General features: G+C 36.1%; 1 protein-coding gene across 1 annotated transcript; it reads left to right on the forward strand.

Annotated features, from left to right (window-relative positions):
• The first annotated feature begins 623 nt into the window (after nt 1-623).
• acads (acyl-CoA dehydrogenase short chain) lies at nt 624-8,482 on the forward strand. Its single transcript, XM_079599381.1, has 10 exons — nt 624-681; nt 2,159-2,322; nt 2,418-2,567; nt 4,247-4,358; nt 4,513-4,664; nt 4,865-5,035; nt 6,319-6,456; nt 6,528-6,623; nt 6,795-6,851; nt 7,951-8,482. The coding sequence occupies exons 1-10, from the start codon at nt 654-656 to the stop codon at nt 8,101-8,103; spliced, it is 1,221 nt and encodes a 406-aa protein (XP_079455507.1). The 5' UTR covers nt 624-653; the 3' UTR covers nt 8,104-8,482.
• Nucleotides 8,483-12,651: the final 4,169 nt, after the last annotated feature.

A 12,651-nucleotide genomic window follows, 5' to 3' on the forward strand; every position in this document is an offset into this window, starting at 1 on the left:
TTTAAATATAATATAATATATAGGGTTAATAATATGTTTTAAATGTATATATAAATAATTAATCAAATACACATTTATTTAAAACATTGTAATATAAACTAAAAACAATATAATATAAACTAATATAATACTTTTATCTAGACATTTCAAATAAAATAAATTAACATTATTATGTACATTTAAATATTATAAATTAATGTAAACTCAAATCATGATAAGTGCCATGCAAATACTGTAATATGCACAAATTTAGTCTTTTAGTATTGCAATATATGCAGTTTTTTCATTGAAATGTATCTTGCTCTAAGATTTACCTGCTTTATCATAAGAAAGAGTGAAACTTGTTTTACTTAGTTCAAATAAATATAAATGAATAAAATGATCGTGAAATTTTTTTATTTAAGTTAAACTCAAATAAATAATTTGGTCAAATGTATGATTATTATGCAATAGTGTTGCAATATTTTACTAGGATTTAACCTCTTTGAAAACTTAATTTACTTACACATTTTGAATGTATATACATTAATAAAATAAACAATTATTTTAAAACTTAAAATAATAACATCGGCGTGACGTCATGATCACATGACACGACCGCTCGCAAACAGCTTCCTGTTTGCTGTTACGAAAGCAGACTTATTAGAGCCAAGATGGCGGCGCTTTTCAAAGCACGGAGAGGTCAGTAGAGTTACTGATTATTACTGCATGTTTACACCAGTGTCATCTCAGCTCATGAGCGACTTTGTCCGCATGTAATATACCGCTGGATGCATTTGCAGCTGCTCATTAAAGGGACCAGTGCAGAATGATTCTAAGCACATCAAAGTGCACAAACATCTGACTGTCTGAATCTCTTTTGGAAACTGAATTAATATTAACATTAGAATGATTCCCTTTATATGACGCTGTTTCGGCTAGGACTTCATTTAAGACAACAAACTAGTCATTGAATAGAATAAGAAAATCGTGTGCTTACCTTATTAAAATTCACTTGAAATGACTTCTCCATGATAAGGCATGAACACGGTTATATTACGAAATGTTAGTTTACTGTGTTCGTGTTATTTTGGATGGTTATTGTCATTTAACGTTATGGGTTTAATCTTTACCCTGGCAGCTGACTGTGTCATTTCAATTTCATAACAAATGTCACTCAGGGTCCAGGTTTTAAAAAATCACACATTGTGACCTTCGATTTGTTATATGAAATGATTTAACCATGTACACAAACACTAAACACTACACTTTAATGCTCTTTTTAACACTATAGCTGTTATGGACCGTGATCTTTCACCTACTTTTATTCTACAGGTTCTGCGCATGCGCGTAAACTTTTATTCCATTCGCAGGTGTTCTGAAATGAGGCGGCAAAGTCCTCAGGTTTTATTTTTATTTTTATAAATTTTATGTAAATACATGTCACAGTTACACGTAATGTTGTTGCATTTTGCTAAGTCCTCACAGTTTTTTTTTCTTCCATAAATTTAATATAAATACATGTCCCAGTTAACACTTAAGTTGTTTCATTTTCCTGGTTAAATATCACCTTACATTACATAAAAAATACAATTCTATTTTGGAGGTTTACATAACATTTTTTATTAATGTTCTATTTAAGTATAATTCCAATCAAGTTAGTGTTTTAAGCAGTTTTACACTTATTCCAAAATAATAACTAAAGGCAGTAACAATTTAAACAAAATATTTTACTTGTGAACTGATGTTCAGCTGTTCATTTAATAATAATTACTTTAATAGTAATTATTTTCGGATCATAAGTCATCAAGCTCGGTAAACACTGCTCACAGACACATTTCATTTCACCAAGCTAATGTCACATTTTGTCATATTTGCCTTGTTTTGTTTGTGAAAATATGGATAATTTTCCCATCTATTTTTTTTTCAGGCACTGCCTCCCTTGCCTCACACACACACATATATGTATATATATATATATATTGGCTAACGAAGCAGAAGTCCACACAACTTTACAGAAAATAGCTTATTTCTGCAATGCAAAATAAGGGGGATGGGTGTCATTTATGCAAGTTAATCCATGTAGCATTAATTGCTCTCTTAAGATGTTTTATCATTGTTCATCTAAAAATTCATACAGTATACATGCTGATATCATCCCTGTTTCTTTATCCATCAGCTCTAGGCTTGGCGGTAGGCCATGGCGTCCGCTGTTTGGCTCAGTTGGCGGAGCTGCCAGAGCTGCACCAGATGATGAGGCAGACGTGTAGAGATTACGCACAAAAGGAACTTGCGCCCATCGCCGCCCAGCTGGACAAAGATCACATGTTCCCAGCCAAGCAGGTAAAAGAAACCTGTGGAGCTCCACAGTCTACAATAGTCATTGCCTCTTGATTTGAGCATACGAGGATGATTGTGGTTGATTTTGGCCGCTGTAGGTTCAAGAACTCGGAGCGATGGGTGTCATGGCTGTAGAGGTGCCGGAGAGTCTGGGTGGAGCTGGGATGGATTATCTTGCGTACTGTCTCGCTGTGGAGGAGCTCAGCAGAGGATGTGCCTCGACCGGAGTAATCGTCAGTGTGAATAATGTGAGTCGCCTTTTACTCGCGCCACGGTCAAAACCAGACTCATTCTTCCCTACTATATATCTGAGAAACAGTACGTCAACAGAGTATTTTGTCCGAATGCATAGCTAAAAGTACCCGGATGACCTACTACTTCTGCCGAGATTCTGAGGTGCGCGTTCGATGGACACTTTATTATCCCATGAGGCCACGGGAGAGGATTTATGAATGGCAGTGAAGTGATGCAACTGATGCCGTAGGTCACATGATAATGACAAATGGTGGATGTAGTACTTCCGAATCTCACTCATACTAGATACTACACACTCGTACTACATAGAACATACTTTTTTAATGCTCAAAACGTAAGTTACGTACCAAATGGAGTATCTTCTATACTTATAATTCTGCTGAAACATCTACTTTTACTTAAAGGGGTCCTATGGACTCTTTTCACTGACTGACACGTTTCCACAGTTATCAACATCACAAATCTAGTAAAGTTTTTAATATTGCCATTTAAAAAAAAAAACATTTATAATGCTTTACTTTTGACCTTGGCAGTGAAAGACAAAAAAACGAATTAACGCTGCTGTGAGGGTGTTTCTAATACAACAGCTGAGGGAGTGGCGTAGGGCTGTAAACGATTAATCGCGATTAATCGAATCCAAAATAAAAGTTTGTGTTTACATAATATATGTGTGTGAATTGTTTATAATTATTTTGTATATATAAATACACACACATGCATGTATATATTTGAGAAAGGTTTGCATTTATATACTGCATATATATTTTTATATAATTTATATTATATATAAATAGAACTATTATATATATATATATATATATATAAAAACTTAAATAAATACATGCATGTGTGTGTATTTATATATACAAAATAGTTATACATAATAGACACACACATATATTATATAAACACAAACTTTTATTTTGGATTCGATTAATCGCGATTAATCTTGACATCTCTCTTCCGACTGGATTTTTTCCCTTTTTTGGAAAGTCGTTGAAACGCTATCGTGGATTTCTTTTAGAGCAAATACAAAAATTATATTTGCTGTCGCCTCCCATTCACCGCTATAGAAGTTTACCCAACTATGACGACTTATGCCTCTGAAAGGCTTTTTACGTTTTCATCTTTCTTTAGTGTGTAATGTTGCTGTTTCAGCATGAAAAAGCTCTGCAAAGCACAAAGTCCCTCCAGCGGGAGTTATTCTCTATATCAGCGTCACTGTTTCTGAGCTCCCTGAAACGCCTCCATTGTAGTCTTGAGTTTTCTTCCGGGTACAAACACGTATAATCACAATATTCCTCATTTAAATGTTTTTTTTTGTTGAAAAAATGAGTTTTTTGAGACATTAAAGGTCCCCTTTAAGATTATGGTTAAACAACAAACACATGCAATGCCTATATGGCAAAAATATATATTTTCATATATATGTTTTAAATCTATTTCAAAATATACTGAAATTAGCCAAAAAACAATTAGCCTAAAAATACAATTCCAATCTTTAAATTCATTTTGGGTAATTGCAAAACATATATTATATTATATTATATTATACAAATTGTAATATATTTTGTCATTTGAAACCGAGTTCAAACTAAATATATTTTCAGTTTGTAAAATGTCCTTAAGCTGCACTGTTAACAACATACATTTAGCAAATATTTGTTTTTAGTCACTGTACCTGGGTCCAATCCTGAAATTTGGCACAGAAGAGCAGAAAAAGCAGTGGATTCCACCCTTCACCACCGGGGAGAAAGTGGGCTGTTTCGCTCTGAGTGAACCAGGTAAACATCTCCGTGAGCTCTGGAAAACACAGGTGCAATGTCACACACTATCTATAGATCCATAGAGTTGACGTGTTTACGGTAACATCAGTGATTTCAGCTCTGTGTGGTATGAAGTGTTGTGCTAAAGACGTGTTTTTGTTTCGCTGTAAAGGAAACGGCAGCGATGCAGGTGCAGCATCGACACTGGCCCGGCAGGAGGGGGACGAGTGGATTCTGAACGGAACCAAAGCCTGGATAACCAACTGCTGGGACGCCTCCGCCACCGTCGTTTTTGCCACAACAGACAAGAGCCTAAAACACAAGGTGCTAGATGAAATGATGAATGAACCGATTTGAAAAAGATTGATTATACGGTATAATTATAATTCATGTTTTTTAAAATTTCAGAAGAATATGAATAGCGATTTGATTTGGTATTCAAGGGGTGAAAAGGGGGAAATTGTCAAATAAGAAATATATTTATAATTATTTCAGTATGGTAATGTTTTTTTTTTATCCTACAGGGAATTAGTGCCTTCCTAGTGCCGATGCCTCATCCGGGGTTGTCTTTAGGGAAGAAAGAAGACAAACTGGGAATTCGAGCTTCATCCACAGCCAATATCATTCTGGAAGACTGCCGCGTCCCACTCGGCAACATGCTGGGAGAGCGAGGGATGGGCTTTAAAATTGCAATGGTATGATTTTAGCATGCTGTTGTCATGCCAGTGTTTTTCTCCTATATGTAAAAATGATTCAAGCCAATTTAAAATGCTTCTATAAGTTACTGTAAATAAAACCATTGCATTTTAGGCAAGTTATAAAACTAAAGCACTAGAGCTGCATGATTAATCGTTAAAAGATCTGCGATTTCATTCCTAAATGACAACAATTCGCCTGTGTCTATTAAACCTTTGATAAAATCACACCGGAGTATTCAGATCTGTGTTGGCGCTGCCGCTGATACAGAGAGAGCTGTAGGTATGAAACAACTTCACAAACAGGCTTTTCAACCGTACAGTTATTTCTGTGTAACAAATATTCATATTATCACAGAAGAACAGAGATTAAAGTTTATAGTTCGGATATAAACACTGATGCCTTAAAGCTGCTGTGTGACAAGGTGTACAGCAAACAAGCTAAAAAACCCAGAAATAAGTTTTTATCAGCTGTCGACCCCAAAAAACGAGCGTTTACGGACTTAAAAGTGGATACAGGCTGGAACGAATGGGTAAATTGTGGGATCCTGATACTCAGTATGCACTAAAAATACAGTTACGTGTGTAGTAAGTTAAACATTTGGTCACTGGTGAGTCAAATATCCAAATGTCAGTTTTTATATATTATATTTCTGTAAGATAAGCGATCCTGTGTTGCCGATTACGTTCTCCTCCCGCGGGCGTACGTTAGTTCTCAGAGTAATGAGACACGTTACGCTCTGTCTCAACTGCCTGATCCACTTTTATGTCCTTAAACACTCGTTTTTTGGGGTCGACAGCTTATAAAAACTTATTTCTGGGTTATTTGCTTGTTTGCTGTACATCTTGTCACACAGCAGCTTTTAGGCATTTTTCTGTCTTTAATTAGAAGCAAGAAATGACAAGGAGGAGCTTCTCGCAATGCAAAGTCAATGGAGACGGTTGGATTGTTCCGGTGTGGGCGTGGCCTAAATACGCTCTGTCTCTATAGAATCAGTCATTCAAACTTTAATATATATTTTTTTAATTCAGATTAATTATACATTTTAAAGAAACTGCTGCAATTACCATTTCGTCAGAACCTCTAGTAAATTACAGATTATTTTGTTAAGTTATCTGTTCAGAATTGCGGGAGAATCGTGATCTCTGTTTTAAACAACAACAAAAAAACGTGATTCTCAATTTATCCAGAATCGTGCAGCTCTATAAAGCACTTTCACATTTGCATTCTATTTGCTTTGTTTACTTGTGATCTAATGCAGATCTAATGGCTTCTCTAACAGCAAACTCTGGACAGCGGGCGGCTTGGTATCGCAGCACAGGCTCTTGGGATCGCGCAGGCAGCGCTGGACTGCGCGGCTGATTACGCTCATAAAAGAACGGCTTTCGGCGCTCCGATTGGAAAACTGCAGGCAATACAGGTAAGGAAGGAAGTGGAAAAGTTGAGTGTTTTCATCCTTCACCTGGGATGATCTATAAACGTCTCTTTCAGTTTAAACTGGCAGACATGGCCTTGGCCACAGAAAGCGCTCGTCTTCTCACCTGGAAAGCTGCAATGCTGCGGGATGCAAAGAAACCTTTTACTAAGGTTAGCGAGTCTTCTCATAAACAAAGCTATTGTAAAATTCATGGTAGCTGTGTTTATCCTTGATACATGTTAAATACCCTTGAGACTGCATAAGAAACTCCCTAGTAGACACTGTTAAAAATCTAGCTTATAAATATGTACCATATATACGTGTGTTTCTTTGTTCTCCAGGAAGCTGCCATGGCTAAACTGGCTGCATCTGAAGCTGCTACCTTTGTCTCCCATCAGGTAATCATACAGAAATGCTGTATATTGTATTATATATTTGAGGAGCTCTTTTCCAAAACGCTATAAATCCATTTCAATAGGTTTCAGGAAAATATTTTTTTTTACCTAGACCCACACATTTTGTGAATATTCAATTAATCCTGTTAAAATGGTTTTGTGGCTCATGTTGAACAATGATTATTAAATCAAACAACAATATTGTTGATGATAAATTCAAAGTTATTTTTTTTTTCCAAAACGCTATTAATCCATTTTTTTTTTTCAAAACGCTATAAATCCATCAATTGTTTCCCAAAAAAATGATGGTTTGTCTTATATACTTTAAATTAATATAAATTAAATAAGTGCAAATGCATGAAATAAATAAAAGTATAATAAATAGTTTCTAATAAATAAATAGTTAACTAAATGACACATTTTAATATTGTCCACCACTTATAAATAACACTCATACAAATACCAGTCCTTAAATACAACAATGTTAAAAATACATTTAAATCATTTAGTAATTTAGGCTAATTGTAATTTGGTGCTGAACCTGAAAAAAGTAATGATAACAATATTCAATAAGTTATTTAGTAATACATTCAGAGTCATTTTTAGTAAAGTGTCAAACCTGTAACAAAATAGGACTAATTTGTCCACTACATATGCCCATAGGTGTAGGTCTCACTGCCTCATCAAGGCCACCAAAAGAGTTTGTAAACTTTAAAGCACTCATTTTGAGGAATTATTGAAATAAACAAACCTCTGTTCAGATCGCTGCCTATTTTGATTGCTTAGAACGCGCCCGAATTCTGATTGGTCGAGAGGATGTATCGCGTTTAGGCTAAAAATAGGTTCGGCGCTTATCGCGTTTTGGAAAGAAACTGCATCTTGCAGTACATTTTAAACCAGGAAAATAGCGATTTTGGCATGACACGTTGATGGAGCAGTGAATAGGTTCAGTACAAAGCAAAATTTTACATGATAAACTCTTTTTTTTTTTTTTATGGCGTTTATCGCGTTTTGGAAAAGAGCTCTTCATTTGTATTTTTAAAGCAAGAAACATTCACACATCATAGATCCAGTAACATCAGTATTTTGTTTAAATGCGAAGGCCATCCAGGTTCTGGGCGGAATGGGTTACGTCACAGACATGCCTGCTGAGAGACACTACCGAGACGCCCGCATCACAGAAATCTATGAAGGCACCAGTGAGATCCAGAGATTAGTCATTGCAAACAGCATTCTCAAAGAATATCAACAGTAGGAGAGCTGATGTCCACGCCGACTCGCTCTTCAAAACACTGCTGTTACGTTACAGTGCCTGGATTGGTTGATTGGTCGCTCACAGATCTCAGAACTGTGTTACTGTGATTGGCCAGTGCTGGATGAAGGAACGCCTGTATTGATGTTGCTCTGTTTAAAGACTGTTTAAAGTGCATTTTCATATTTGTGCCACAAGTGTGCAGTAGAGTGTCTGGATCTTTTGCATTGAATCATTAGAGCACCAGACATGAGGACTAACTTGAGTTTGACCTAAAGAACTTTGCTGATTTCACTGGGAATTGAAATGCATATCTGATTGTACATAATGAATTGGATGTATTTGTTATGCATTTTAAAATAAATAATAATATACAATTTTATTACTACAAATTATCTGAAGTTTTTATTGTAACAGCAAATATTCCTCTGCAGCAAATTCCCTACTTATAGTTTTTACTCTTGGTTCTAGGTAAATTATTCATGACATGGGACACAGTTTAAGGATTTTGAAACTGCTTTCATGCACTGGCACATGTTCCAGATGTTTCTTTGGACAGAATATGTGGTCAATTTAATTACAATGGCAAAATTATCAACAAATTTCAGTGGGCTCTAAAAGTCTTGAGATCATTAGCGAAAATGCTTCTATTTTGCATTTTTTTGTTTGAAAACTGAAATGTAAGTCCTAGCGTTTGATCACATGATTAGTTATCAAGAAAAAGAGTGGACTATGAAATATTTTTTATTCATTTTACGTAATTACTTTCCTGTTTTATGTTTTTAGTATCGTAAAACAATCTATTTCCAGGTTTATGTGATTTTTTTATTTATTTTTTTGCACATGGTTCTAAATTAAACAATTTATATTTTTAACCCCTTCAGACCTGTTTTTCTTTCCGCTGAGTTTTTATTAGCTAGGCTACTTGATAATAATATTTGTTCTTCTCCAGTGTAGAAATGACTCGAAAAAGAACTAGATTTGTGCCAGTTATTTTTCTATTCGATTTTTTCATGTCCACTACCATAGATGCCATGACTGAAGCAACGCAAAAAAATCTTTATTTTAACCGTAGTTATGAACATGTGTATGTGAACTTGTTTTGAAGATTTAAAAAAGAACACAAACTGTATAGTATTCAGCAATGCAATAAGAATGTCTCAAAAATATTGTTTGAGATCCATTTAAAAAAAAAACCTGTTTAAATAATCAACACTCATTGCATCTGCTGTGCGCTCTTCTTCCTGAGCTCATGGGGAAATGAGCGCTTGACCAGATTTGGCTTCAGTCCCTCCTGCTGCTGGTCTCTAATCTACCGGCACATCAGGGAAGAAGAGGCGCCATCATTTCTTGTGTGCGGTTTCTGTCAGTTAAGAGCACGTGAGCTTTTCTCACAGGACTCGGAACTGGGTCAAAGTTCCACAATTCCTGAGACCAGAAACGATGCTGATGATTTTAATGAGAAGAAAGGTTATGGCTCTTGGCTCTGGCTGTCATCGCTATAACAATGCGTGAGATGATACTTAACCTGGACTGGTTACAGTGGCCAACCAAAAAAGTATATATTAGACACTTAAGATAAACACATTAAAAATGTAGCCTATTAAAAAATAGATTTAAAAAAAAAAAGATAGCAAAAGCACATTATTCAAAGCAAAACATTCACAAAAGGAATAAATGTTATGATATTTTTACGTAGTACGGAGCCCCTAAGGGACATGGTGAATTCAATGCTTTTGCATTAATTTGTAAATGTTTTGTGTTCATTTACATTTTTTAGGGAGTGAATGCAAAGTTTCTCAGAGGAACGCAAACAGGGCGCTAACGCAAAGTTTCTCGGAGGAATGCATAGATTTAGGGAGCGAACTGTTGTGGAAATTATCAATATTCAAAAACCTGGATGAAGGAGACAAAGTCGTTTCTCAAAAGATTAAACAAAGTAGGGTGAATTGCCCTAATGTGGGACATTTTCTGCACTTCAGACTTCTGTGACATATTGCGATGTGTAACCAAAACATTAAATCCACACCCAATACTTTTTTTAAAACCCCAGTATGTTTCCTAATCAAATCAAAAGAGAAAATTCAGATAACCCATTCATAAGAGAAATTATAGACATATTAGTGCTCTTATTGCAAGTCGTCTGAGACAATCTGCAGCTTTAATGTGGGACAGTTGTGTCCCCAATATGGGACACTTAAAAATCTATGATAAAAGACCAAAAATCACATTGATATATGTAGAATAGTAAAATCTTATTTTATTTTAGATTCTCTCTTAAATCTTAGTTAATAATTTTCTTGGTTATGGATGGATGAAACATGGATAACTGAACATCATCAGATCGATAATACATCTTATTATCTAGTTCGGTTTACTTAACAACTTATCCTTTCCCTGCTTCTGCCTTTCTTTCTGCATCTGACAATCTGTCCCTGTCTTTCTCACCTTTGCCATTGTGATCTGAAATACATTTCATTGAATTAATCAGATGCATAAAATAAAGTGGAATGGCTTTATTGGTTTTCTACTGCGTTTTTAAATTAAATTCAGCGCTATTTTTCCTTTTAAGTCAACTATCTACCTTTTACACACACACACACACACACACACACACACACACACACACACACACACACACACACACACACACACACACACACACACACACACACACACACACACACACACACACACACACACACACACACACACACACACACACACACACACACACACACACACACACACACACACACACACACACACACACACACACACACACACACACACACACACACACACACACACACACACACACACACACACACACACACACACACACACACACACACACACACACACACACACACACACACACACACACACACACACACACACACACACACACACACACACACACACACACACACACACACACACACACACACACACACACACACACACACACACACACACACACACACACACACACACACACACACACACACACACACACACACACACACACACACACACACACACACACACACACACACACACACACACACACACACACACACACACACACACACACACACACACACACACACACACACACACACACACACACACACACACACACACACACACACACACACACACACACACACACACACACACACACACACACACACACACACACACACACACACACACACACACACACACAGAGAGAGAGAGATAGAGTGAGAGACACACACACAAAAAAAGGAAAAAATAATTAAAAAATAAACATGACTGTACAAATCTGCATTAACAGTATTCAAATATTGCATTACAAGACTAAAACCATGTAAATAACCATGTTTGTCCCAAAAATCATGCCCCACCACACATTTTTGACTCATTGAAGTACTGTCCCACATTAGGCTGATCATGCTGTCCCGGATTTGGAAGCCACATTTCCTAATGTGGGACACTAGGAAATTTTATAAAAATTTTAAATATATAGATTATGCACACAAAGTTCCACTATTTTTTGATGGACAAACATTTCATAAGCATATTAGGCTAAAAAGTAGCAGGATTGCTTTGTTTAAAATGTATTTAACTTCTTAATATCAAATTTGTTAAAACTCTATGTCATTAACCTTCGGATGGTCTTCACACAAGGTGTCTCCTGTTTGATGATTGCTCCACCTTCAAATATGATTGGACATTTGATAGGTCATGTGATTTTGATAACATGACACCACAGCTTTTTCTAACCCATAGTTTCACTGTCATTCATGTATTTGTGTGGGACCTACAAACACTAGAGCTTAGGTGTCCCACATTAGGCAGTGTCCCACATTAGGGCAATTCACCCTATTTTATTTCATGCATGAAATAAGACGTTCCCACACAGACAGCGTCTGATATGAGAAGGCCCATGGCATTCTCACGCAGAGAGCATCTGACATGAGAAGGCCAAGGCCTAGTCCCTTTCGCCAATGTTATATACCCTAACACATCCTGTGTAAAAAAAACCTTTTGTTACCTTAAACCCAGACATCTTAGCTCATGGTCTCATGTGCTCATGGTCTCATGTCCAACATCATTTCTATCAGACAGAACACTTGTCATGTCAGCAAAAGTTTCCTGTTTTTAGCTACAGATCTCGTGTGCTGATCGAAACTGCGCACACACATATTGTCATACCTTCACATGACTCAGAGAACATTTCGTTCCTGAAAGTTTGTCCTAACTTTTAACATTTCTAAAAGCTTGGTTTTATATCTTTAATAATGTGCTTTTTGCTTATATGATTATATTCCTTTAAATTCTCATGAGTAAACAATACATCTTCAATGCTAATAAAAGTTGTACCCATACAAAAGTAAAAGAAACACATCTAAATGTAAAATTTCCATAACAGAACGCAAACATTTAGGGAGCAAACGCAAAGTTTCTCAGAGGACCGCAAACATTTAGGGAGCGAACGCAAAGTTTCTCGGAGCGAACGCAAAGTTTATCGGAGCTAACGCGAACATTTAAGGAGTGAATGCA

The sequence above is a fragment of the Phoxinus phoxinus genome, assembly GCF_949152265.1.
Source record: "Phoxinus phoxinus genome assembly, chromosome: 23".
Lineage (NCBI taxonomy): Eukaryota > Metazoa > Chordata > Actinopteri > Cypriniformes > Leuciscidae > Phoxinus > Phoxinus phoxinus.

What these genes read in the sequence shown, in the direction of transcription:
- acads (XM_079599381.1), top strand. Translation starts at nt 654, where the DNA reads ATGGCGGCGCTTTTCAAAGCACGGAGAG. An exon ending in TAATCGTCAGTGTGAATAAT is followed by an intron (nt 2,568 to 4,246) that starts GTGAGTCGCCTT and finishes ATTTGTTTTTAG; the next exon opens with TCACTGTACCTGGGTCCAAT. An exon ending in TGGGCTTTAAAATTGCAATG is followed by an intron (nt 5,036 to 6,318) that starts GTATGATTTTAG and finishes CTTCTCTAACAG; the next exon opens with CAAACTCTGGACAGCGGGCG.